Source organism: Bubalus bubalis, chromosome X, assembly GCF_019923935.1.
Source record: "Bubalus bubalis isolate 160015118507 breed Murrah chromosome X, NDDB_SH_1, whole genome shotgun sequence".
In the NCBI taxonomy this organism is placed as follows: domain Eukaryota; kingdom Metazoa; phylum Chordata; class Mammalia; order Artiodactyla; family Bovidae; genus Bubalus; species Bubalus bubalis.
The window spans coordinates 39,899,516-39,927,062 of NC_059181.1; the positions used below are offsets into that span (position 1 = coordinate 39,899,516).

Consider the following 27,547-nt stretch of genomic DNA (forward strand, 5'->3'; position numbering starts at 1 on the left):
GCATGAGAAGGGAAAAAGATAAGGATGGGGTTGTGGGTGTGAGGCCATTACCTCTACAGCAGAGGCTGCCCTCTAGGATTTGATCCCAAATCCCCCGAATCCCTTGGGAGAATGCAGGAGGTTCCAAAGTGATCTACTGGGGAACCTCAATCAATGCAAGTGTTCAAAGGTGCTTACACCCTGCTTCTGTCAAAGATTTCAAACGCAAAGACACTGAAAACAACTCTGAAAGCTTCTGAAGACATCAGGTTTTGGACAAGACAGGCCCAAGTTTACCTTCTGTGGCATCTAAGCAACAGTCCTCTTTGGAGGCAGTCTCTGCATTTCACATTTTGCATACAGGGGGAAAAACAAACTCTGGGAAATGACAGCATATGAGTTATCTATTGCTGTGTAACAGATCACCCCCACACTTAGCTTAAAACAACAAATATCTCACACAGAGTTTTGGAGGGTCGGCAATCTGGGAGGGGCTTAAGTGCTTCTGGCTTGGTCTTTCAGCTGTCGGCTGGGGCTGCAGTCTCTGAAAACTTGCCTGGGGCTGGAGGATTCACTTCCAAGCTCATCATTCACACAGTTGTTTGCAGGAGGCTTCACTTCCTTGTCATGTGGGCCATAGGGCTGCTCACAACATGGCTTCCCCCAGGGAAGGTGTTCCAAGGGACAGAAAGTCCAAGATGGAAGTTGCAGTCTTTCATAGCTTAACCTGGGAGGGGACATACTATCACTTCAGCTGTGTTTGCTTGGTCACATGGACCAACCTTGGTGCACTATGGGAAGACAGCAGAAGGGCAGGGATAGCAGGAGGCAGGGATCATTGGGGGCCATCTTGGAGGCTGGCTACCGCACGGTTCTGAAGTAAAAATTTTCATACCTTTCTGAAACTCAGTAGAAAGTAATAAACCACGCAAGATCATTGCCCACCTTCCCCAAGAGATGTCACAAAATGCTCAGTTTACAATTGTGCAATCATTACAAACAAGCATGTATCACAGAGGATGGTTTTTGAGAAGCAGGAAAGAAGTCTCTGGAAGACATGGTAGCTTCTAATATTTCAGATAGTTCAGACATACAATAATAAAAAGCAGTTCTAAAAGTTCTGAAATGAATCATAACCTTGGTATCAAGATTTTAATTGAAACTTTAAAGGATTTTCCCCCTTTGCTCTTACATGAGTAGAAATTAATATATTTCTAGATTTGTTTTACAAAATATATTTTGTAATTTGAGTATTGCATTTCAGTCAAGGGCCACTGTCTGTCGAAGATATATGAGAGCAGGTAGGTTTCTAATTAACCTGGTAAGGGGAAAGGGGGTAATCCCTGCTGATAATTTCCTGTCACTCTACATTTATAATTTAGAAACCCAAACGGTTAGAGAAAAAAATCCCAAAGATTGCAATGCCTCCATTCTAATGCAAGGCTTCACTTACAGGATCTAATTTGTAGTGCACCCACCCAGCTCAGAGCTCCAACCCTTTGTCGTCTAGGATATTAGTGTTTACAGCCATGTAAGTGATTAATACTTTAATAAAAATGCACTCTTCAAATCATTAGGGTAATAATCATTTCATAATCCCCCCAAACTCTCAAACATAATCCTTTCTGGCCTTGACAATTTGACTTAAAACTGTCTACAGGTCTCTACCATTGCTTTATGAAGCAAGAAGTTTTTGTTACTGACACACTTCGGTTATTTCCCAGCATTGTGGTTTTGTATTGAGTTTAATACATAACATCTTTCTCTTGAGGTCTTCTGACTTTCCCAGCAAAGCCCAAGATAAAATCCAAAGAACTGCCTTATCCTTGCAACCTGAATGCTACAACCATTTTGCTCCTCCAATTCTTTCAAAACTGTGAACCTTATACCATGTACCAGGGAGAGGCCAGGTGCGCAGTGCATTGCTGGACCCAAACAAGGCATCTGGAGATGAAACAGCGCTGTGTGGGAAGGAAACCACTTCCTGGGCTTCTCCTGACCCTGACAACTCACAAATGCCCCTGGAGGGGGAGCTGACACCCACAATAATGTAGACCACAATATATTCCAGCAAATGTGACCCACAGGTCTTGCAGCTTGAGTTTATGTCTATTATTTTGAAATACAAAATTTTAATGAAAAAATTTCAAAATACAGGAGTGCACGTTGTCATTCAAATTCCATATGGGTGTGCGCCAAGGACAGAAAAGCCAAATTCGACCCTAATTCTTCTCGCAGAGGCGACCTGGGAAAAAAGCTTGGGAAAAGCACACAGCTTTCCAGATCTCCGTTATCTTGAAAGCGCCATAGTTGTATAGCATGCTATGCATTGTTATACATTCTGCTTTTCTATCTGTACGTCTTAGACATCATTTCCTATCACAGCATGGCAGCCTTACCTCCTTCTTTTTTAACAGTCATCCAATTCTCGGCAACATGGATGTGCTGTGATTGTTCAACCATTTCTCTCTCCATGGCCGCCTGCCAAGACTGCTGTGAACACCCTTCTGTGCACGCTCTGTGCCCTCGTACAGAGATCCAGGTTGATGTCCCTGAATACCCACTGTTTGCTTTAAAGCCCCCTCCGGGCGTGTCTTCTTAAATTAAATGCTGGCCACACCTTGTGGGTCATGGGATCTTAGTCCCCCACACCAGGGATTGAACCTGAGGCTCATGCAGTAAAAGTACTGAGTCCTAACCACTGGACCACCAGAGAATTCCCTGAATTCATTTAATTCATCAGAGCAGACAATAAATCCAGTAAGATGAGAGCTCATGTACCACTGTCCATACTGTACAAATCTTCACTTTTGCATCTACTTCAGTGCCTGGCATGTGGCTGACACTTGATAAATGTTTGTTTGGTAGATAAGGAAAAAATAAAGAGATACAAGAGGAATGAAACGAAAGTATTCATAACCTAAAGTTCCTAAGGTGAGAAACCAGATCTTAAATTGGTTAGTGAATCAAGATTTTATTTGATCTCAAGTTTTGCTACTTTATATCTAGAAACTATGAAACATTTCATGAAGTTTCTTAGTTTGGTTGTGGGGTGTTGCAAGATGAAAGAAAATTCCAACTGTATTACTGAAGTCTTCTAAAGGTATTCCATGAAATGAAGGGAGAAAGAAAAAGCAAGATTAAAGACCAAATAGTAGCATGAAAGATGAAAGCAGGAAGTTACAGGCATATGTGCATTCATCCAGGTTTTACACAATTACATTCAATGCATTTTAATGTAAAAATTCACGAAATATATCCCCCACCCCCATTCCTTAAAAATCACATCCTTGATGGGCAGCTGAGTAAGCAAAGCAGCAGGGCTTCACTTGGGCTCGGACTGGAAGCACTTTCTCCAGGCAGTGGGGAATGTGGCAAGCCTGTCCCTGAAGATCCAGGGGCAACATGGCCTAGCTCGGCACCGCTGTGCTTTTGTGCTTAGTCGCTCAGTCATCTCCAACTCTTTGCGACCCCATGGACTGTAGCCCACCAGGCTCCTCTTTCCATGGGGATTCTCCAGGCATGAATACTGGAGTGGGTTGCCATTTCCTTCTCCAGGGGATCTTCCCAACCCAGGGATCAAACCCAGGTTTCCTGCACTGCAGGCGGATTCTTTACCATCTCAGCTACCAGGAAAGCCCAAGAATATTAGAGTGGGTAGCCTATCCCTTCTCCAGGGGATCTTCCCAACCCAGGAATCAAACTGGGGTCTCCTGCATTGCAGGCAGATTCTTTACCAGCCGAGCTACAAGGGAAGCCCACTGGCTTTGGAGATGAGCAGACGTGGGGGAAGGTGAGGGTAAAGCAGATCCCACAGACCACAGCACACAACAGGCCAGGGGTTTGCAGTTCAAGAAACAAATAGGACAAAGCTGAAAGTGGATGACTTTTGGGGTAAGAGGAACAGAGTGAACTTGTGAAGTTGCTGAAAGAAAATGATGTCTTTGAACTTCCATAAGAATGTTCAAATTTCCTCCTTAAATTTCATAACAAAGGACCAGGCTTGGTTAACAATGTAATGAATATTTACATTATGAATACCTCTACACTATCAGCTGACCCTTCCGTTAAGGAATATTCATCAAGCACACACGGACCACACCCTGCGCTCAGCACTTGAAATAACTGAACAGAAAGAGCTGTGATACCAGCCTGGGCCCTCCCCCTAAGCTGTCAGTCAAGTTACTGTGTTCTCAGCCCAGTTCTCTGTCTTACCGTCTCAGGCTACCAGAAACGGGTACTCACAGTTCTGTACTAACTGGAAATGCTGGCAAGAAGGAAGGATTTCTATCTCAACATCAATACATCACAGCCCACCCATGGGCATCCTCATGATTGAGACTTGGAGGCAAGAGTGTGTGGGCCAATGGGCAGAGAACTCAGCATGGCCCTTCACAACAGGCCTGGCCGAACACAAGCCTAGTTACTGTTGAAGCTGTTAGAGTTTTAGGACCAGAAAAGAATGTCACCTTTTAAACAGCAACACAAAATGAAAAACAAAACCTGAAAAACAAACCACAACAAAAAAAACCCCTGGATGATAGCAAGTTTGGTACAAGAGTATCTAATATTTTTTGGTTGGTACAGATAACACCACGAAGCTTGTGAATGTTAAAAAAAAAAAAAAAAAAATACTCCCGAAGAGTCAAAGGAAAGTCCAGGAAAAGACAACACAAATCCCTTTTTGTTTGAGTGGAGTACTCGGGATAGTTTTTCCTTTTGCCCAGAAAAGGATGCCTGAGATGGAAGCCTGGGCGACTTTCACAGAACACGCCTGATCTTTGTGGAAGGTCGACCTAAAATAGAAGAGAACATTTAATTTTCTTCATGAGGGAAAAAAGTAAAACACTGAATACCATTACTTTAATGAGCTTTTCTTATGAAAAGTAACAAGTTGCCATTATTAACGTCCAGCTAAGAGCAAGGCATCACTGCTAGCATTTTAGGACTGAAGCGCTTTTTGATTGTCATAAAGTTGATTCATGTCAGGCTAGCCGAATGACTTCAGGTATACTTGACTAAACAAAGCTGGCAGGGAGTTTATTTTGAATCAGTTCAGATGTGAGACCCATCAATTAGAAAGAGCACAAAGCTCCGTGTTCTTTCTTTCAAATAATAAGGACACAGTGAAACTTCAGATGAGACTGTGTGTGCTATGGCCTTACCTAAGGGAACAGACATCAAAGAGAAGAGGCCATTCAGTCCTTATTTAAACATCATATGCTTAACTCACCTCAGGCCTTCCCTTCAGGTGTCTACACCCCAGGTTCCTTTGAATCTGGTTTTAGATGCTGTTGATGGAGGCTGTCTAGCTTCTGCATATCTTCTGTCAGACCATTTCTAAGATCCTCATTGTTTCTTAGAAATTCTTTCACCACTTCCAGTTGGTTTAAGATCTGTACGAAGAAACCATACAATGCACAGCTTAGCTAATTTTATAGCAGACTTGAAATTCAGATGAAAAACTTACTAGCTCCAAGACTGAGTCCTGCTCCTGTGTCTACCAATAGCTGGTTTGGGGATCACACAAGGGAGTGTTTACTTGTCTCCTTAAATATTTTTGCTTTTAGGGGTTAATATCCAAAATATATAAAGAACTCATATGATTCAATAGCACAAAAACTACCCAAGTTAAAAATGGACAAAGGACCTGAACAGGCATTTTCCCAAAGAAAACATACAAATGGCCAACAGGTACATGAAAAGGTGCTCAATAGCACTAATCATCAGCGAAATGCAGGTTAAAACGACAATGAGGTATCACCTCACACCTGTTAGAATGGTCATCGTCAAAAAGAGAGAACAGATGCTGGTGAAGGTGTGGAGAAAAGGGATGCATGAGCACTGTTGGTAGAAATGTAAATTGGTGCAGCCACTTTGGAAAACAGTATGGAGGATCTTCAAAAAATTTAAAAAGGAACTACCATATGATTTAGAAATTTGACCTCTGGGAAGGTATTTGAAGACAATGAAAACATCATGCTGAAGAGATATCTACATCTACATGTTAATAGCAGCATAATTCACAATAGCTAAGACAAGGAAACAACGTGAGTGTCCATAAACTTACAAATGGATAAAGAAGATGTGGTACATATACACAATGGAATATTACTTGGCCATAAAAAGATGGAAATCCTATCATTTGAGACAATATGGATGGACCTGGAGGGCATTATGATAAGTTAAATAAGTCAAGCAGAGAGAGATAAATACTTCATGATCTCACATATATGTGGAATCTAAAACAAAAACAAAAAAATAAATTCTTAAGAAAAGAGACCAGATTTGCAGTTACCAGAGGTGGGCATGGGTAAGTGAGTAAATCTTAAGTGTTCTTACCACAAGGTAAAAACCATCTTTTTCCTTTTTTGGGCATCTATATGAGATGATGTCCTATAAATATAGGAAGTCCCCTAGAAAAAAATTTTTCAAGATTTTTTTTTTTTTGGCTGTAAAACTTCCTGAATAGGTATATACCTATATGTGTGTGTGTTTATATACATATATACATAAACATATGTACATATGTATACATATACACATATACATAAATATGATATATATGTATATAAAAAAATAAAATGAAGCCCTTTCATTTTGAATTTTGTATCCATTTATTATAATTAAATATATATACATACATACATACGAGGGCTTCCCTGGTGGCTCAGTGGTAAAGAATCTACCTGTCAATGCAAGAGATGCACATACATACACATATATGTACGTACACACATATACAAATGTATACACAAACACATATAAGTGTATACACTCACACATATAGAGCTCTTTCATTTTGAATTTTGTACACATGTATGACTATTAAAAATGTCTACATATGTACATTTATTACTATTCAGTATTTATAAAATATATGTACCTATTCAGTAGCAGTAAATATACTGGTACAAAATTCAAAATGAACACAGGGTACAAGGTAAAAAGTTGGTTCTCTTTCACATCCTGTCCCAAGTCACTCAGCTCCTCTTAGAGGTGACCACAGTGAAGTTTCTTAGAGATGACCACAGTGAAGTTTCTTGTATCTCTTCCAGAGATACTCCATGCATTTACATGCGAACACATGTATATATATGTGCACACATTTTAAAAATTCCAGTTTTACTGTGATATAATGGGCACATACACATTTTACAGAAACACAAATGGCAGCATATTAGATGTTATTCAACTGATTTTTTTTTTCTGTATCAGAATATAAAGACTGGCCTCGTTTTTTTTTATGGCTAAACAGTTTTTTAGTTATGGATGTTTCGTATTTTAACATTATTTCAAGCCTTCTGCTAAGAGAAATGCTGCTGTAGTAACTAAGCTGGGACGTGTGTCATTTTGCATAAAGTGACAGGTTATTTGTAGGATCTACTTTTAGAAGCAGAATGGAGTTTTAATTAATAGAGTTTTCTGTTTTAATGTTAATAGATTTTGCCAAAACTGTCATCTCTAGAGGTTACAGCAATTTAAACTCCCATCAGTAACATACTTCCTGACATTTAAACGTAATATAAGTATGTACTCTCAGAATAGTACCACAGACACGTTTTCACTCAGCTTATCCCAGGATACCCTCAACTGGCCACTGTGCTTATTACAAATAGGAACGTTATTAACCTTTTGGGGTGTGGTGAAATTTTTTTTTAAATAAGGGACCCCCAATTCCAAACTAGGTCAAGATGATCAAAAAGTGATGGAGTACCCTACTCCTAGCAGAGTGGTGGTTCTTAAATTTTAGAGATGTACACAATTGATTCTGGTGCCGGGCGTCTAGAGGACCCAAGCAGGCGCCAGGTTGTGGCGTGAGAGAAGGAGACAGTCAGATGCAGAATAGTGGCTGCCAGAGATGGGAGGGAGGGGAAGACTGGCAGGGACTTGGGGCCAGGATGAACAGGGAACAAAGCTGAGGTCTTCCGGTAGGTTACTAAGTAGATGGGGATGTTCCCTTCAGCTGGAGCTGGGTTTTTTTTTTTTTTTTTCCAATTTATTTTTATTTTTTGGCCATGCATATGTGATCTCAGTTCCCTGACCAGGGAATGAACTCGAGCCCCTGCAGTGGAAGTGCAGAGTCTGAACCACTGAACCACCAGGAAGTCCTAGCTGGAACTGTTTATTACATGGCTAGAAACAAGCCTACAGCCCCTGAAAGACTGCTGTTGCTGTTGTTTAGTCGCTAACTTGTGTCCAACTCTTCGTGACCCTATGGACTGTAGCCCACCAGGCTCCTCCGTCCATGGGATTTCTCAGGCAAGAATACTGGAGTGGGTTGCCATGCCCTCCTCCAGCAGATCTTTCTGACCCAGGGATCAAACTTGCCTCTCCTGCTTGGCAGGTGGATTCTTTACCACTGAGCCACCTGGGAAGCCCCGCCCGAAAGATGTGTGCTGTGCTTAGTTGCTCAGTCATGTCTGACTCTTTGTGACCCCATGGACTGCAGCTGGCCAGGCTCTTCGTCCTTGGAAATTCTCCACGGAAGAATACATGCCTTCCTCCAGGGCATCTTCCTGACTCAGGAATCGAATTGGGGCCTCCCACATTGCAGGAGGATTCTTTACCAAGTGAGCCACCAGGGAAGCCCCTTAAATAATAAATTTGGAAGCCATAGAGATGTGCAATGAAGCTTATATCAGTGGTATTATTCACAGTGGACATTAGTCACGGTGGGTACTGCGCTGTTAGTGCTTATTGCCTGTGCCAGGCATTCTAGATGCAGCCCAGGGCCCTTCCCATTACTGCATTCCCGTCAGATGCCTGAGACCATGCTGGCCTGGTCTGTGCACTAAGATGGACTGGGGTCCTCCCTCCCCAGAGACCTTCTCATTTGATGTCTTGAGAGCTATGATCCTTTGTGCTGTCACCTCCTGACCCTCTCTGCTCTTGAAATGTGCTTCACAGAGATGATTATTTTAGCTTGGGGGGAGGATAGAGACAAAAGGAGTTTTTTTTAATTATCAAGAATGGGGAAGTCTTGTGCACCTTTATATGTTAAGTGGGAAGAGGAAGTAAAGATGGAAAAACTAAGTATTAGAAAAGTTATGGAATGCAGTAGGACAGACTTGGGTATTGAAGCCCAGCTCTGACTTTGGGCAAGACTTGACCTCTCAGAGCTTATTTCCATATATGCAAATATAGGATGACCATACATTTGCCAACCAGGATTCTTGCAAGGATTAGATATAATCTACTAAAAGCACATAGCACTACATCTGGTACATTCCTTCCTTCTGACAATTATTTAACAAAAGCATCGTGAGAGTTAAATGGATGACTCATAAGCTGGAATAAAGACTGCCAAGGAGAATTATCAACAACTTCAGATATGTAGATGATACCACTGTAATGGCAGAAAGCGAAGAGGAAGTAAAGAGTCTCTTGATGAGTGTGAAAGAAGAGAGTGAAAAAGCTGGCTTAAAACTCAACATTGAAAAAACTAAGATCATGGATCCAGACCCATCACTTCATGGCAAATAGATGGGGAAAAAGTGGAAGCAATGACAGATCGTATTTTCTTGGACTCCAAAATCACTGCGGACAGTGACTGTAGCCATGAAATTAAAAGATGCTTACTCCTTGGAAGAAAAGCTATGACAAACCCAGACAGTGTTATTAAAAAGTGGAGATACCACTTTGCAAACGAAGATCCATGCAGTCAAAGTTATGGTTTTTCCAGCAGTCATGTACGAAAGTGAGAGGTGGACCATAAAGGCTCAATGCCGAAGAATTGATGCTTGTGAATTGTGCTGAAGACTCTTGAGAGTCCCTTGGACTGCAAGGAGATCAAACCAGTCAATCCTAAAGGAAATCAATTCTGAATGTTCATTAGAAGGACTGATGTGGAAGCTGAAACTCCAATACTTTGGCCCCCTGATGTGAAGAGCTGACTCATCGGAGAGGACCCTGATGCTGGGAAAGAATGAGGGCAGAAGGAGAAGGGGTCGACAGAGGATGAGACGGTTGGATGGCATCACCGACTCAATGGACATGAGTCTGAGCAAACTCCGGGAGATAGTGAAAGACAGGGAAGCCTGGCATGCTGCAGTTCATGGGGTCGCAGAGAGTCAGACGTGACTGTGTGACTGAACAATTCTGAGCCTACTATGTGCCTGGTAGGCACTATTCTAGGCAAAAGATGGTTAGTAAGTACTCTCAGCACTTAAGCCAAAACCCTTGCACTTGTCTTTGACGCCTTTCCTTCTCTCACACGCCATGTGTACCCCCGCTTCTCATCACCTCTACTCTTCACCCTTCCACCCTGGCCCGAACTCCCACCTCTCTGACCAGGTAACTGTGGCAGCCTCCTAACATCTCTCTGGTTCCATCTTTGGCCCCCAGCCCCGCATCCTCTACATGGCGCCAGTGTGCTCCTTTTATTGTCCTGCAGCGTTGCTGCCATCTCAGGAGGAAGAGCCTGCGTCCACCCAATGGCTCACAAGGCTTCCCTTCTATCTGCTCCTACCACACTCCCCCTACGCTGCTCATATCACCGTGCCCTCGGCCTGAATGCTCCTCCTCCAGATCTGCCACCTGTCCCCATTCGGCCACTCCTGATCCCCACACTCTGCTCCACACAGTCCTTCTCCTCTCTCTAAATGCCCCATCATTACTTATTACATGGACCATTTACCATCTGTCTCTCCCAAGGGGACCTTTGTTTTGTTCACTGACGCACGCCAAGCTTCTAGAACTGTGCCTTGCACACGTCAGCACTCACTCATGAACTAAATCTGGACTTTAACGAATGGAGTGTCAATTACATCCTTTCCCCGCCTGCCTTGACTGCATTCTTTCGCAGTCCTTTCTCCCCAAGCTTCCCTATGAAAGTGGCTCCCCCACCAGGGTTTAAAAAATCAGTAATGATTTTAAAGAACAAACACGTGGACACAGAGGAGTAAGGGGAGGTTGTGATGAATAGGAGAGTAGGACTGACATGTATACACTAGCGTGTGTAAACCAGATGGCTAGTGGGAAGCTGCGGTATATAGCACAGGGAGCTCAGCTCGGTGCTCCGTGATCACCCAGAGGGGTGGGAAGGGACAGTGGGGGTGGGAGGGAGGCTCAAGAGGGACAGCATATATATATATATACACATAGAGCTCATTCACTTCATTGCACAGCAGAAACTAACACAACACTGCAAAGCAATTATTCTCCAATTTTAAAAAAAGGATGTGCAAGTTCTTTACATGTTTGTTAGCCACTTATGGTGCTCGACGTTCTTCCGCCGAACTTTGAGCCCCCGAGATCCTAACGAAGCAGGTGTGTGTGAAGGGCTCTTGGGTGGCACCTGCTGCTCCCATTGGGCTCTGAGGTGAACCACCCTAGCCCTGCAGCTTTAACAAACACCAGAAACATGCACCAAGAGTCCTATGCTCATAATACAACCACTGTATTTCTTGATTCCTTACTGCCCGTTTTCTCATATTTTAACATCTCAAATGAGACTGCACTTTGCCATTCATAGCACGAGCTTGCATGCTAAGTTGCTTCAGTCGTGTCCAGCTCTGCAGCCCTATGGACTATAGCCCTCTGGGCTCCTCTGTCCATGGGATTCTCTAGACAAGAATACTGGAGTGGGTTGCCATGTCTTTCTCCAGGGGTCTTCCTGACCCAGGGATCGAATCCGTGTCTCTTAGTCTCCTGCATTGGCAGGTGGGGTTCTTTATCCCTAGCGCCACCTGGGAAGCCCACCATGTATCTTACAGTAAATGAATAGCATTTTTTTTCTTTGAAAGTAACTGAATTAGTGATGTGTCATGCAATTCATAGTGTTTTACAGTCACTGAAATTTGGTTTATCAAATCCTCTGACTTTGGAGACTAACCCGAAAGAACGTGAATAATCATACATAGTGCTATAATTTCAAAAGAAGTCCGTTCCACACATCATGGATAGACAACCTGCAGCTTCTGAGATAACGTGCCAATCAAGCCAAACTTACATTCTGATCAATTGAAATATCAAAAGAAATGCCACGGTCTACTGAACAGAAAGCATGAAAAATGAGAATTTATCACCCCTATCTAGAGACTTTGGGACCCAGAGGACAAGTCAATTAACCCCAATTTCCTCTCTGTGAAATGGAGATAATGAGGGGTCAAAATTTCCAATTGCTAGCTCCTTGATGACATGACAGGAGACAGGATAACCACTGCATGGCATGTGGGAAGGCAGGCTCGGGGTCAGAGTGGGGTGACCCCTGGGCCGCCCTCATGCCCCAACCCTGAGGCCTCTCACCCAGCAGCACTTGCTCCTCAGGGTTGCTGTAAAGCAGCGAATTGCCAGGGTCCCTTCCCACTCTCAACTGGCAGAGACTCCTGGTTTCAGTGTGTTGCTACTGATGCCTTTTGCTCTTTGTTACACAAACAGGAAAAGAACTGCAGCTCCCTCAAGGAAGAAGACAGAATTTCTGATGACTTGGGGTCCATGAGCCTGAGCCCCTGGTTTTCATCTGTTGGCTGACTTTGGGGGTTAGTTCTAATGGCATTTTCAAATAAAGCCAGATGAAACAGACGGATTTAGAAAACAGATTTCACAGTCTTAGTCATCATCTTAAATACCTATTGTGTGCCACGGTGGGGGTGCCCCCAAACCAGTGGTATCCAGTCCCTGTGCCAAAGGAGCCCATCAAGCTGAGTGAAACACCTGGGTCAGGGTCGGGCAACTTAACAAAGGCACATGGACCAGCACGGAGCCTGGCCTCAAAAAGGAGTAGGTACTTTGTATTAAAACATGCTGTGTTTTATACGACAGCCTGGATGGGAGGGGAGATTGGGGGACAATGCGTGCGTGCTCACTTTAGTCATATCCGACTCTTTGTGACCCCACTGACTGTAGCCTGCCAGGCTCCTCTGTCCATGGGATTCTCCAGGCAAGAATACCGGAGTGGGTTGCCATGCCCTTTTCTAGGGGATCTTCCTGACCCAGGGACTGAACTTGCGTCTCCATCTCCCGCATGGGCAGCAGGCTCTTCACCACTAGAGCACTTGGGGGAGAACAGATACATGTATATGTATTGCTGAGTCCCTTTGCTGTTCACCTGAAACTATGATAACGTTATTCACTGGCTGTATTCCAACACAAAATAAGCAAGTTAAAAAAAAGTAAAGTTCAAAATCAGCCTATTAAAAAAATAAATAAACCACGCTGTGTTTAACAAGGTAATCAGCAAAACTACTTTCCTTGGACAAGGTGGAATGGACAGATAAAATGACCTGTCCAAGATCTCCTGGGAATCTGGAATTCTAATCCAGCAGGATATTTCTAAGCCTTACAACAATATAATTCTATTATTGTTAATTTTTCTTAATACCTTGCCTGCAACAAAGGAGATTCCTAGTTCTTGTACTTGAGATGCTCATTAGCCTGCAGTGTCCAGAGCTAGAAGCCTTGTTGATCCTTCAACCTTTGCCAGCTCCTGCTGGGTCCAAGAAATCTCACCGGCAACTACAAGCCATCAGCTTTGCCCGGCAGTGCCTCCAGAACTTAGCTCACTGCCTCCTGCACACCTCTAGCTTATGTCCTTTTTCTCTCATCCTCATACAACTGCAAGAGCCTCCTGACTTGTCTTCAACCTCTGACTGCACTAAGACTTCACTTTGCAAAAGCCATTATCTAATCTATTTCTTTTACTCTCTCTTGCTTTAAAACCTGTTGGCTGCCGACTGCTTTGGTAGAATAAGGTCCAAACCTCTTAGTGTGGTACAGAAAACCTTTCAAAATGTGGCTTTGACTTGCCAGACCACCCTCACACCTGACCACACCTCCCTCCCACACTGCTTCATCATTGTCCGGCCCAGGCTAGTCTTTCATGCCTTGGCAAGTGCTGTTTCTTCTGCCAAGAACACCCTTCTGCTCTTGCCAATTTTCCAAACTCTGATTTGATTCTTAGTCCCAGTGATGGACAGGGAGGCCTGGCTGCAGTCCATGGGGCTGCAAACAGGCGGACACGACTGAGCGACTGAACCACCACCACCACCACCACCACCAGTGAAACAGCACCTCTCAGCAAAGCTGGTCTTGCAACCCCTTCTCCCCACCTTGACCTGCAGAAACTCCCCAGAGCCTGAGGCTCAAGATTCCGTGGTCACCCTTCCTGTGGTTTTCCACTCAGTGGCATCCAAATGTTTGCTGATCAAGTGAAAATATTTAAGGGTAACAGTATTTTATGCCAAAAGAATATTCATGTCTGGAAATTATTTGACTTATCAGAAACATAACCGGTGACAAGTTAAAATGAGCTACTCTTCCCCCCTGGGGCCTTTCTTTGCTTTGTTTACTCACATAGAGGATATAGTACTTTTATTTTTTTTTTTTACCTCTTCAGGCAACACCTCTTGTTCTTTTACTTGAAGATAGAGCTCTTGAAGTTTTTCCTTTAGTAATTCCATTTCTATCTCATTCACTTGGCTCTCACTCAGGTAAACTCCTTTGTCACACCCATCTCGCTGATCTTCCTCAGGGATGTAAACAGCCCAGTCAGATGTCAACAGCTGTTGGGTTACCAAACAAATAGATGAACTGAATGGAAAATATATTAAAAAAAAAAAAGAGAGAGAGAGAGATATTCCACTGGGTTACATAAACGTGAAAGGGAAAGTCACTCAGTCATGTCCAACTCTTTGCAACCCCATGGACTATACAGTCCATGGAATTCACCAGACAAGAACACTGGAGTGGGTAGCCATTCTCTTCTCCAGGGGATCTTCCCAACCCAGGAATCGAACCCAGGTCTCCTGCATTGCAGGAGGATTCTTTACTATCTGAGCCACCAGGGAAGCCCAAGAATACTGGAGTGGGTAGCCTATCCCTTCTCCAGGGGATTTTCCCAACCTAGGAATCGAATCTGGAGAAGGCAATGGCAACCCACTCCAGTACTCTTGCCTGGAAAATCCCATGAATGGAGGAGCCTGGTAGGCTATAGTCCATAGGATCGCTAAGAGTCAGACACGACTGAGCGACTTCACTTTCACTTTTCACTTTCATGCATTGGAGAAGGAAATGGCAACCCACTCCAGTGTTCTTGCCTGGAGAATCCCAGGGACGGGGGAGCCTGGTGGGCTGCCATCTATGGGGTTGTACAGAGTCGGACACGACTGAAGCAACTTAGCAGCGACAGCAGCAGGAATCGAATCAGGGTGTCCTGCATTGCAGGTGGATGCTTTACCAGCTGATCTACCAGGGAAGAATTTATAATTAAACATTGTTCACTGGATCCATTCTAATACCATCCTGTGACCACAGAAAAGCTGCTCAGATGAATCACAATTCTGACTTCATGTCAACATGCTTACATTCTAAACATGCTTACATTCTAAAATTTTGTTTAAATCTAATAAGCTTTAAATTCTAAATAAGTGACTGTGAACTGTACTATATGATGATCTTTTACTTTTATCTAGCTTGTTTCACTTTTTCTATTTCATATTCAGTACTCCATTTGATTTAGTTTATATTTTCTAATTTCTCCATGTCTTTGTTTTTTGATATTCTTTCTGAAGCTTTGGTATACATATATATATAAATAATAAGTATGATATATACATTTTAAGAAAACTTATGAATAAGAAAACTTATGAATTTTAGTTTTATGAAAACTAAAAAGTTTATGACATTTTGATTCCACTTGTTTGACTTAGTATGAATAGAATGCTAGATTTCTAATTTAAAAAATAGATATGCAACAAGTAACAAAGGTTTACTGTATAGTACAGGGAACCACAGTCAATATCTTGTAATAACCTATAATTGAAAATAATTTCAAAAATAATATACATGTGTATGTATAACTGAATCATCTTGCTGTGCACCTGAAACATTGTACGTCAACTATACTTCAATAAAATATATATATTAAGAAAAATAAATAAATAAGTGGCTGCGGATCCTTTTACCTCCCCTTAGTTCTTTAGGCCAGAACTGCTAAATGTAATTTTTACCTCTTCTATTTGGGAGTATACCGCCACAATCTCTGGGATATTTTTGAATTCATTTAGAAAATTTTGGATCTTCATCTGAAAATCTCGTAGCCATACAGAAGATACTTTCATCTCTGAAGAGTGCATGATCTCGTTACGACACTTAATCACCTACAGAAAGACAAAAAAAAAAAAGAGAGAGAGAAACCTTCAAAATCCAATAGTGGGGTACACTGAGATTCTGGAGCTCCAGAGAAAAATCACAGAAAGGCCTTGTTCATTCTAAAATCCACAAGTGTGTGGCCTGCAGGTGTTGCCAAGGCTTAATCAACCCCTGTCATTTGAAGACTAAATTAATCAAGGTAAGAAATATAAACAAGCATACAACTGTCCTGAGTCCTTGAACTCTTGGGTGAATCTCTCTTACACAATCCTCCAAATGCCCTAACTTAAAAACACCTGCCAGGGTTTCCGTAGTGGTTCTGTGGTTCAGCCTTGCAATGCAGGGGACACTGGTTCCATCCCTGGTCTGGGAAGATCCTACATGCCTCCATGGTGATGGGCATGGGCAGCTGAGCCCATGCCCTACAACTCCGGACCCTGCATTCTGAATCCCGTGACTGCAACAACTGAGCCCATGCACCACAACTACTGAAGCCCTAGAGCCCACGCTCCATGAGAGGCCACCACAATGAGAAGCCCGCACACTGTGACTAGAGAGGAGCCCCTGCTTGCTGCAACTAGAGAGAAGCCCACACAGCAACGAAAACCCAGCAGAGCCAAAAATAAATACATATTTTTTAAAAAACCTGCCAAAGAGCCAATGCTACTGGCTTTGAGAATACCCAAAGGCTGAAGCAGACAATGCAAAAATCTTTTTAATATGAATATATAATTCCTGCCCAGTCTTCCACATTCTTGATGAAAAGCTATCAAAGGGGTCAGTTTTTTATTGTGATAGTTTTTGTCTTTGCTGATGGTAAAGGACTCTCAGTCCCTTTGGCTGCTGGCATGCTAGCAAAATATACATGCATTTCTGCACATATTATAAATAATCTGTGTGTGCCATATACACTTTTTAATGATCCTCAGAATAACAAATGCACCAGAGCTGTCCTCTGGTGACACAGAGACAGCTGAAATCTCCCAGAGGATGTCTGACAAGCACAGCGATCTGTTCTGACACTGTTTATCCACTAACGTTTATGTTTTCTTTAGGTCAAGGTAACTTGGTCTTGCAACTGTTTACGCTTCCCTGGTGGCTCAGATGGTAAAGAACCTGCCTGAAATTTGGGAGCTGCTGCTGCTAAGTCACTTCAGTCGTGTCCGACTCTGTGCGACCCCATAGACGGCAGCCCACCAGGCTCCCCCGTCCCTGGGATTCTCCAGGCAAGAACACTGGAGTGGGTTGCCATTTCCTTCTCCAATGCATGAAAGTGAAAAGTGAAAGTGAAGTTGCTCAGTCGTGTCTGACTCTTCGCGACCCCATGGACTGCAGCCTACCAGGCTCCTCCGTCCATGGGATTTTCCAGGCAAAAGTACTGGAGTGGGGTGCCATTGCCTTCTCCAGAAATTTGGGAGACCCAGGTTCAATCCCTGGGTCAGGAAGATCCCCTGGAAAAGGTAATGGCTACCCACTCCAGTACTGCCTGGGAGATTCTTTGGACAGAGGAGCCTGGAGGGCTATAGTCCATAGAGTCGCAAAGAGTCAGACACGACTGAATGACTAACACTTTCACTTTCAACTTGGTCTTTCAACTGTTAGCCAATGAGATTGAGAAGGGCAGGACTCAAATACTGGCATCCAATGGAGAGAATGATGCATTGCTCTGTATTTGTTTTTTTAATATGGAAAATCAGTTTGCCTCAGTTTATGACAGAACAGGGAGGAGAAATTTGAGGTTTGCCAGTTTAGCAACACACAGTACAATGGCAAGTTGTTGTTTAACAACTTGGGAAAGTTCAATCAGGGAGAGCTGAAGGGTCAGCTGCTTTCACACGGGGGTTCCGGACATCACAGCAGGTACATGTGACGAGAGCGCCGCTCACCTGCTCAGCAATGCCAACGGTGGACCTAAGTCTAACACTACTCTGTGCACCACTGTCTGGGGAAAAGACTGAGCTCCACCCACGTGGCTGCTTTAGCAACACAGGGTGTGGTTTCTGCTTGGCAGCATCTGCTTGGCAATCTGAGGGTTCTTACCTCTGTGACTTTTCTTCGATCAACCACAAAGTGATCACAGGAGTTGATGAGATTCAGAAGAGCAACTGCGTCACATTCCTCGGGTCCCGTTTTGTCTGCCAGTCCTCGGGGCATGAAGGCCTGCAGCAGGGGAGGCCCAAGAGGCTCATGAGTCTCCTCCAAGCCAAAGAGACATCTATCTACACGGGGCTAGCGGAACAAAAAAACGTTATCTGCCTGTTCCCCCAGGGACGACCGAAACTCTCTTGCTGAAGTTAAATTAGAGCCTCATGAGTCCACAATGCAAGTCGGGAAACAGTGCGGCAGCCAAGCCTCAGCCCAGGGCAGTAACTGAAGAGCTGCTTTATCTGTCCCCCTGCTAGTAGAGGCACTTCCACACCTGACCTAACTGTCCTTTCTTAATGGCATATAAGCAGGAGGCAGGCGTAAGAAGCAGGCTTCCCCGGTGGCTCAGTGGTAAAAGAATCTGCCTGCAAGGCAGGAGACTGGGGTTCGATCCCTGGGTTGGGAAGATTCCCCTGGAGAAGAGAATGGCTACCCACTCCAGTGCTCTTGCCTGGAGAATTCCCATAGACAGAAGAGCCTGGCAGGCTACATTCCACAGCAGGGTGCAAAGAATCAGACAGGACTGAGCATGCAAAGAAAGAAAGGGGTAGAAAACACCCTTTTTTTCCCCCTTAAGTTTCAGTGGCTGAGTTGTTAAGATAAAACTAATAGTTGCTCCAAAGTGAAAGTTCAGTATGGTGGTAGAATGTGAAGAGTTTGGGCTTTGGAATGTGACAGAGCTGGGCTGCAAAACACTCTTCTGCCACCTGTCAACTGCATGACCTTGGGCTAGTTATCTATCCTTGGATCCCTCATCAGTAAACGGGGGATAACTGTCCTCATCTACCTTGAAGGATGTTTTGAGAATTAAATGAGTCAATGCTGGTAAAGCACTTGCATGGTGCCTGGCACATGAGGATGCTGCTGCTGCTAAGTCGCTTCAGTCGTGTCCGACTCTGTGCGACCCCATAGACAGCAGCCCACCAGGCTCCCCGTCCCTGGGATTCTCCAGGCAAGAACACTGGAGTGGGTTGCCATTTCCTTCTCCAATGCATGAAAGTGAAAAGTGAAAGTGAAGTCGCTCAGTCGTGTCTGATTCTTCACGACCCCATGGACTGCAGCCTACCAGGCTCCTCCATCCATGGGATTTTTCCAGGCAAGAGTACTGGAGTGGGGTGCCATTGCCTTCTCCGGGCACATGAGAATACCCAGGCCACAAATGTTGGCAATTATGATGCTGATGGTGCAAGGTAAGCAGAACCTACATAGGCATTACAGATGGAGTCCCAGGGTGTGAGATACTAGATCCAACAGAATGGCCTCATTCTAGCATGATCTTGCATTGGTAGGATTTTATGGTGTGGACCCCCAAACTGGTGTTTTAACAAGGCTTGGGTTTACTTCTTTCCTGAAATATTTCCAAATTTACGTCTGAATGCACCAACTTTCAGATCAGATCAGATCAGATCAGTTGCTCAGTCGTGTCCAACTCTTTGCGACCCCATGAATCGCAGCACGCCAGGCCTCCCTGTCCTCAGTATCCTATCATTTTGCCTTTTCATACTGTTCATGGGGTTCTCAAGGCAAGAATACCAAGCCACAAAAGAGTACATTCCTGCTAAGGGACTAAAAGAGATGACATATGAAAAATGACTCGCAAAAAGAACTCTAAATAAAGAGACCTGCTGCCTTGACTACAAACACGTTTCTGTAGGCAGGCAACCAGCCACTTCCTATAGTGCTGCTCATAGTGCTATTTTGAAAAAGGCACGTGGCAGGGGCCAACGCCCAGCAAGGAGAATCAGGGCTCTGTTCCTGACGGTGGTTGAATGACACACCCTGGCCTCACATGACTGAGAATTTGTATACTGTACACTACATGAAAGTGTCAGTTGCTCAGTTGTGTCCGACTCTGCGACCCCCTGGACTGTAAGGGACTACAGCCCTCTAGGCTCCTCTGTCCATGGAATTCTCCAGGGTATCTTTCTGACCCAGGGATCAAACCCACGTCTCCCACATCTCCTGCACTGCAGGCGGATTCTTTACCATCTTAGCCACCAGGGAAGCTCCCGTCACTGTCTCTATCTTAACAGACATTGCCATGTCCCAACCCACTGAAAGAAGTGGATTATGGATGCTGCAAATGTTAACCAAAAGCTTAACTAATGTATCACGGGCCAATTCATTTGAAGAAATGATGAAATGGAGAGGAAACGAAGAAAAGAAACATGGCTGAGAGGGCCATCCAAAGTGAGAGGGGCCTTAGTTGACTCAAGACCAGGCAGTTTCTCTTGCCCCTTACAAGGTATGTCCAGTCTGGCATTTTCTCACCAAAATAAACCTCCACGTGAAAGTTTCTCCACATGAAGATTTTATTCTAGTCCTTTTTCTGTTCTTCGGAACCAGAAGCCAATGAGGAGGCTCCACTGCCTCCCTGCCGCTGACATCTGTTTCTTAAAATGGCATCGACCACTGCTGCCTTCCAAATGTGACGGGCACAGGGTCAGAAACACACCTGATTGCCTCTCACTACCCACTCCTGAGGGGCTTCCCAGGTGGCACACTGCTAAAGATCCTGCCTGCCAATGCAGGAGACATAAGAGACCCGGGTTCGATCACTGGGTTGGGAAGATCCCCCAGAGGAGGGCATGGCAACCCACTCCAATATTCTTGCCTGGAGAATCCCATGGACAGAGGAGCCTGGTGGGCTACAGTCCACGGGATCGCAAAGAGTCAGACATGATTTAGTATGCGTGCATGGACCCCCTTCTGTCTCTTCACTGAGTAGTAGGAGAAGAGGCTGGAGAAATAAACAGGGGCCAGAACATGCTGGGCCTTACTGGCCTCGACATGGAGTCTGGAGTTTATTCTAAGGACATCAGGAAGCCATCCAAGGATTTTGGGCAAGCGAAGAAAAGTGATCTAATTCCCACAGGAAGACTGCACATCCTCCATCAAGGGTGAACAGAGCAGCAGAGGCAGCCAGGTGGGAGGCTGGCAGGAGAAGGGGTCGAGAGCCGTGACCTAGAGAGGGTGAGGAGGATTCCAAAAATAATCTGCAAGTACAAATAAGAGGGGGAGAGGAGGGAAGAGATGAAGCAAGAATGATTATAGGTGGTTGGTGGTGGGGCATGGGGACAGGCTGGGAGGGGGAGATGAAGAGTCCAGCTTGAGAAGACAAAGTGCCCAGGAATTGAGGAAGTGAAAGAGTCACGTAGCAGAGATGGGCCTCCGGAGCACAGAAGAGAGCAGAGAGCTGTTCTGTCGGCAGAAATATAATATTTAATATCTCACTCCACAGGCCTGAGCAATATCCACCCGGGGAGGAGAAGCGGGGGACAGAAGAGGCCCAAGGAAGGCTAACCGACATTCAGAAGGAGCCTGAGGAGGAGGAGTTGGGGGGACAGAAGGATACTCGGAGAGGAAGATGTCTCACGGCCGGGACTGTTTCAAGAAGAGGAGTGGCCGGCAGTGTGGTAGTGCTGAATATCTGAGAGGCAGGAAGGAGGAGGCTGGAGAGCTGAAGGTCACGTGTGCCTCTGACTAGATAGATGCAGTGGAGGGGCAGGGGTGGCAGAAGCCAGAGGGTAATGGGTTGAAGAGTCAATGGGACTGGAGGAAAAGAGAATTAGGCATAACGCACTTTTTGAGAGGTTCTACTGGGAATACATATGGGAGGCTGTTAGAGAAATGGGGAGACAGCAGAAGGTAATGGATAAGGGGAGCTTTCATTTCTTTCTACAGTTTATTTTCCAAGTGTTTATTCAATTTTTTTTAAAAAAAAAAAACAGCTTTACTAAGATGTAATTCATATACTATATAATTCACCCATTTAAAAGTATACAGCTCTTTGCAATGACATGGATGGACTGTGAGGGCATTATGCTAAGTGAAATGTCACAGAAAGACAAATACCATATGATCTCACTTATATCTGGAACCTAAAATAAACCCCCAAACCCGAGCTTATAGATGCAGAGAAGAGACTGGTGGTTGCCAGAGGTGGGGGAGGGTGGAGGAAGGGGGCAAAATGGGTGAAGCAAAAGTTACCAACTTCTGGTCTTAAAATAAGGAAGTCCTGGGGATGTAGTATTTGAAAGTTGCTAAGAGAGTAGGTCTTAAAAGTTTGCATCAGAAGGAAAAAAAGATTGTAACCCCACATGGTAATGGATGTTAGCTAGACTTATCATGATAACCATTTCACAAAGCATATATCAAATCATTATGTTGTATGCTTGAAACTAACTACACCTCATTAAAAAAAAAATGAAGCATTTACAGTTCATTGGTTTTTAGTATATTCAAAGTTGTGCAACCATTGCCACAGTTGATTTTAGGACATTTTCATCACCCCCCAAAAGAAACCCTCTAGCCATCAACTATTGCCCCCTCTTCTCCTCCAGGCCCTGGCAACACTAGTCTACTGTCTGCCTCTATAGATTTGCCTGTTCTGGACACTGCATATAAACGGAATCATACACTATATGACTGGCTTCTTTCATGTTTTCAAGGTTCAAGAAAAGATATAGCATGTATCAGTACTTCACCCTCTGCCCCCATTAGTATCTTTATGTTACAAATACTTAATTTCTTTTTACGGCTAAATAATATTCCATTGTCCGGACAGACCACATTTTGCTTACCCATTCATCAGTTGATGGACATTTGTGTTGTTTCAACCTCTTGGCTAGTGTGTATACTACTACTTCTGTGAATATCTGTGCACAGGTTTTTGGGCAGCTGTGTGTTTCAATTTCACTGAGTATGTACCTAGGAATGGCACTGCTAAGTCATAGAGTAACTCTATATTTAATCTCTTTTCTTTTAAAAAACTGAATAAACCAAGGCAATACTAAGACTATTTGGACAGTGATGAGAGTAAGCTGGCAGGTCAGAAGAGTAGATAACTGGAGACTCAAAGTCGTTGGGCAGGTGGGAGGGGATAAGGTCCAACACTCAAGTGGAGGGACAGGGCGGTAAGAGGAGAGATGCCCTTCCTCCTTTGTAGCAGAAGGAAGAAGATGGTGCACGTGGAGATAGGTTGGTAAGTCTGGTAGAAAGACAAGGAAGCATATATCTGGGGCTATCTGTAAACTCCAGGAAGCGAGAGCAAGATTAGAAGCTGGGATCGAGGGTGGAGGGAAGGGCAGTAACAGCTGTATCTGGGAAACAGGAGCCTACCCAGAGACAGAGCCAGATGGCAGGGGGCTGGGGGGAGCTGATGATTAAGAACTGAAAGTGAAACTGATCAGCTCGCTTGGAGCTGAAGTAGAGGATGCTGTCAGGAAGGCTGGAGTTGGGGCCTGGCCAATGCAGAGAAAGGAGAATAAAGGCCGAGAAAACTGCAAAGGACTAAACAGAATGATGGACCATGGAATCTGGGCTAGCCGAGGAGACAAAGGACGTGGGGAGGGCCAAGGCTGCTGGGGACTGGGAAAGCAGGGGAAACCTCAGAGCTGTGAACATTGTATAGGGACAAGGGGCTAAGCCTGGGGTGGGAGATATTAACAAGTGTGCTAAGAGTAAGGAGGCTGCTCGGCAGCACAGCTCTCTGTGCTGACGCGGCCCCAGATGTGAGCCTGCAAGTGAGAGGCTGAGGTGGATGAAATCAGAGGATGTTCAAGCGGGGAGTCTAGAAACTGAGAAGATGGGGTTGGAAAGGTCTGCGGGTGACAGCAATGATGAGGGGAAAGAGTGGCAGAAACAGGTGGCAAGGGCTTCAAGTGGATTCTGAGGGCATGAAAGCAGCGGCTGAGGGACCTTCACTCTACACCAGTAAAGGGTAGAGTTTTAAGTCTTCTCCAGGTAAAAGAAGCTGGCAATTCTATGGCAGCAACAAAAAAAAAAAAAAAAGAGAGAGAGAGAGACAGAGAGGAAGAGGGTGTAATGATTGCTCCTTGACAGCCAGAAGTCTGGGGGTCACTGATATAGTCCAATTTCCTCATTTTTGAGGTTAGAGAACAGAGGCTGGCCCAGGGCTGCACTTCTGATTCGGGCTTCCCAGGCACCTCCAAAGGTGAATGCAAGTTCGGAGGTGACTTTGACAGGTCCCTCCCACCCCCTACTGGGCTTCTGGCAAATACCAAAAAGTCAAAAAAATTCCTCCATCTGCCCAGCTAGTGAGTCACAGCGCCAAGACCTAAAAACAGGCCTAATAACCCACCCCCTTCTATCTTGCTGCCTACCCCAACCCGCCTCCCCAAAGTTTTATGCCTTAGCTGCGCACTCACGGTCCTTTCTATCTTTGCCCCAACTTTCTTTTCTTTATTCTGCCATCTTCATGGCACCCTACAGACAAAACGAGCAATTCAGGAAGCCTACTCTCATAAACGCCTTGCCTGCTCTTGCCTCTGTGCCGGTGCTCAGGATGCTCACTCCACACCTTGCCCCAGCTACAACTGTTGAAATCTTCTACTTCACCAAGCTGCGCTGGGTCCGATATAAACAGCCCTGAACCACCTAGACACTAGATCAAAAGCCCAATCTCTCTCTCTGAATCGGCTTGTGAGGCTACAGCTTCCATAGAGACCGGACAGAAGCCCCGGGCTCCAGGTAACGCTTACCTGGTAGGCCAACTCCTACCCTCCCGACCGCAGATGCTTACCTTGGCCACCTCCCAGGCGTCGACCGGCCACAAGGCCGGCCGGCAGTTTCCCCAGTGGACGTCTCCATTTCTGTTGGTGTGATGTTTCAAAATCTCCCGTTTCCACTCTGCGCACACCTGACACTGAGGCTGAAACTACAGGGGGCGGCGGTGAGGAGGGGCCCGGGAGGGAGGGGCGGCATCTGGGCTTCGGAGCCTCGGGTAACGCGGTCGGTTCGGCTCCGGGGAGGGCACGAGACACTGCGCCCAGGGAAGGGGGCGGGGTGAGGGGCGACGGTTAAGACCACGGGCCAGGTGCTCACCTGGCGGGCGCGAGGGCTGCACCGCGAGCCGCCGCTGCAGGCGGCGCGGGGGCCCAGGCCGGGGGCGGCGGCGAGCAGCCTGCTGTGGAAGGCGAGCATCTCGCGGCCGACGAAGCCCTGCAAACAGCCACGCAGCAGCAAAAGACAGTAGCCCGCTTTCACCCAGTTCTTATACTCGGCGCAGTTGAGGCGCACGGCCAGCTCAGAGAGCACCATGTCCAGACCTGGCCGGCGCGGCTAACGGGTGAGGGGCGGGGCGGACTGCCGTGCGCAGGCGCAGAAGCCTGGGAGCGCCGGAGGCAACAGAGGCGCCTTGGGCGTGGCCCCGCCCCCTTCCCGTGACTGGGTGTCCTAGTTTCCGGGGCAAGTCGGCCCCACCCCAGTCTTATACGACAGCAGACACGTAAGTTCTTTGGTGCTTGCCCAGAAAGCCTCTACCTAAAACTGTCTCTCTCTTCTCTGTTCCCCCAAACTGAAACCTCACCAGGCCCGATTTTAGCTCCCTCTCCTTGAGCCTGTGCTCCAGTTCTCTTACTGTAAAGCTGTAGACGGTGCTCGGTGCCTGGTGGCTCAGACGGTAAAGCGTCTGCCTGCAATGTAGGAGACCTGGGTTCGATCCCTGGGTCGGGAAGATCCCCTGGAGAAGGAAATGGCAACCCACTCCAGTACTCTTGCCTGAAAAATCCCATGGACTGAGGAGCCTGGTAGGCTACAGTCCATGGGGTTGCAAAAAGTCGGGCTCGACTGAGACTTCACTTTCACTTTCTAGACGGTGCTCAAGGCCCAGTTCTTGGATTACATATGTTCCTTGTGTTATATAGTTCTAGAAAGTTTACTTAACTGGATCCTAAACCTGCAGATTGACTGTAGCAAATCTGGACATTAATTAAACTTGACCGCTGTCTGTCTGGACCGCGCACTTGTTATGTGCCTGCTGTGTGCCAAGGTGACACAAAGCTCAAAAACTTCCGCCATTGGGCCACCTAGCAGAGGCAAACAGGACACCACATCACCTGGATTCTGGAGGGCTGCATCGTCCCAGGTGGGATGAGGACTTCTTCCACTATGGTTCTGAAGCATGGTTCTTAGATGATGATTTTGGTTATATGATAGCTGGAGCTCCTTGCATAGGGTAAGCTAAGTTCCCAATCAGTGCTGTAAGGGTCAGAAGGCAATGGCTTGTCAACTCCAAATGACAAGAAGTCATCTCAATTTTAGTTGCTTTTAGTGAGCTTCTTGAGCTTGGAAAACATGTTAAAATTGCATGTAGTCAAAAGGCTCTGAGGGAAGCGTCTAAATGCTTGAAGTCTTCCCCTGACTGTTTCACAGCAAAGTGGCAGTGTTAGGAGTGCTAGCTTTGACTCAAAATGCTTCTTAGCTGTTTGATCTTAAGCAATGTTGATCTGATCTCAGCAAATTACTTCATTTCTCTGGGCCTCAGTTTACTCATCAGAAAAAGGAGGCCTACCCTGTTGGGTGGTTGTGACAAATAAAGACACTGAAATAGTTAGAATAGAGCCTGGAAACAGTAAGCTCTCAGTAAATATTATCTATTATTTTATATTGAGCTAAATGTGCCCTTTTAGTCAGTCATTCCTGGGCAAGATATTTTAACAAATCACTGGCTACCTGAAAACGGAGGCAATTTATAGAAAACTGTGAGCAGATCAGTCTCCTGGAATTGTGCAGCGCACAATGCTGCTCCTGTTGCTGCTGCTGCTGCTGCTGCTAAGTCGCTTCAGTCGTGTTTGACTGTGTGCGCTGGATAGCCTCTAATTTTTCCTTCAAAACCTCAATATTAAATCCATCCCAAGTAAATTTAAAATCATTTCCTTAGACAAAGTGTCCATTTCCATTAAACCAAAGGAAGAGGGAAGTTCCACAGGGTACAATGAAATATACATTAACGTTTCTCTTTTTCTTAAATTACCTGAATATAAGTTCTCTTGTAGTTTCCTGTGTATGATTTTATATCAGGAACACTTTGTTGATAGTAAATGATTCAAGTAAAATGTAATAGGTATTTCTTCTGGGGAAGAAACCATGAAAGGAATTTCTTTTTTATGTTGAAATTGCATACAAATTTATAGTGGCAAAATTTTATTTCTTGAAGTTATCAAATCAACCATGATCTAAAAAACGACTAACAAACCATTTAGTATCCTTGCTTTACAGGTTACTGTGCTAACTGCAACACAGTGAAGTTGTTAGTGGAATTTAAATTCAAAATCATGTATATTTTAGTTTATGCCTGCACTTAGCTCACTGTTAATTTTCAAACAAAAGGTTCAGCTCTTGCTATTAATAACTTGGTATGTTCTGGTAAAGTTTTTGCTTTCTTCCTAATTCTGAAAATACTTACACATTCTGAAATGGCATTTCAGCAGATGGAAAAAAGATGTGGCAAATCAGGACCAATTTCTTTAAGGTTAAACCAGACTATTAGCCAAAACATCTTCATGAAAATTAACTAGAGAGTTGTTAG

The 27,547-nt window shown here is 44.9% G+C and overlaps 1 protein-coding gene across 3 annotated transcripts; it reads right to left on the reverse strand.

Annotated features, from left to right (window-relative positions):
• Window positions 1-4,590: 4,590 nt before the first annotated feature.
• CXHXorf38 (chromosome X CXorf38 homolog) lies at window positions 4,591-25,684 on the reverse strand. 3 transcript variants are annotated; one of them, XM_006042938.4, is made up of 7 exons: window positions 25,063-25,677; window positions 24,761-24,895; window positions 18,112-18,231; window positions 15,930-16,079; window positions 14,310-14,483; window positions 5,213-5,375; window positions 4,591-4,775 (listed from the first exon to the last, which is right to left on the reverse strand). In XM_006042938.4, the coding sequence occupies exons 1-6, from the start codon at window positions 25,276-25,278 to the stop codon at window positions 5,235-5,237; spliced, it is 936 nt and encodes a 311-aa protein (XP_006043000.2). In that variant the 5' UTR covers window positions 25,279-25,677; the 3' UTR covers window positions 4,591-4,775; window positions 5,213-5,234. The 3 variants fall into 3 exon arrangements, with proteins under 3 accessions (XP_006043000.2, XP_044792897.1, XP_025132490.1); XM_044936962.2 differs by lacking the exon at window positions 15,930-16,079 and having other exon boundaries at window positions 25,063-25,684; XM_025276705.3 differs by lacking the exon at window positions 24,761-24,895 and having other exon boundaries at window positions 25,063-25,679.
• Window positions 25,685-27,547: the final 1,863 nt, after the last annotated feature.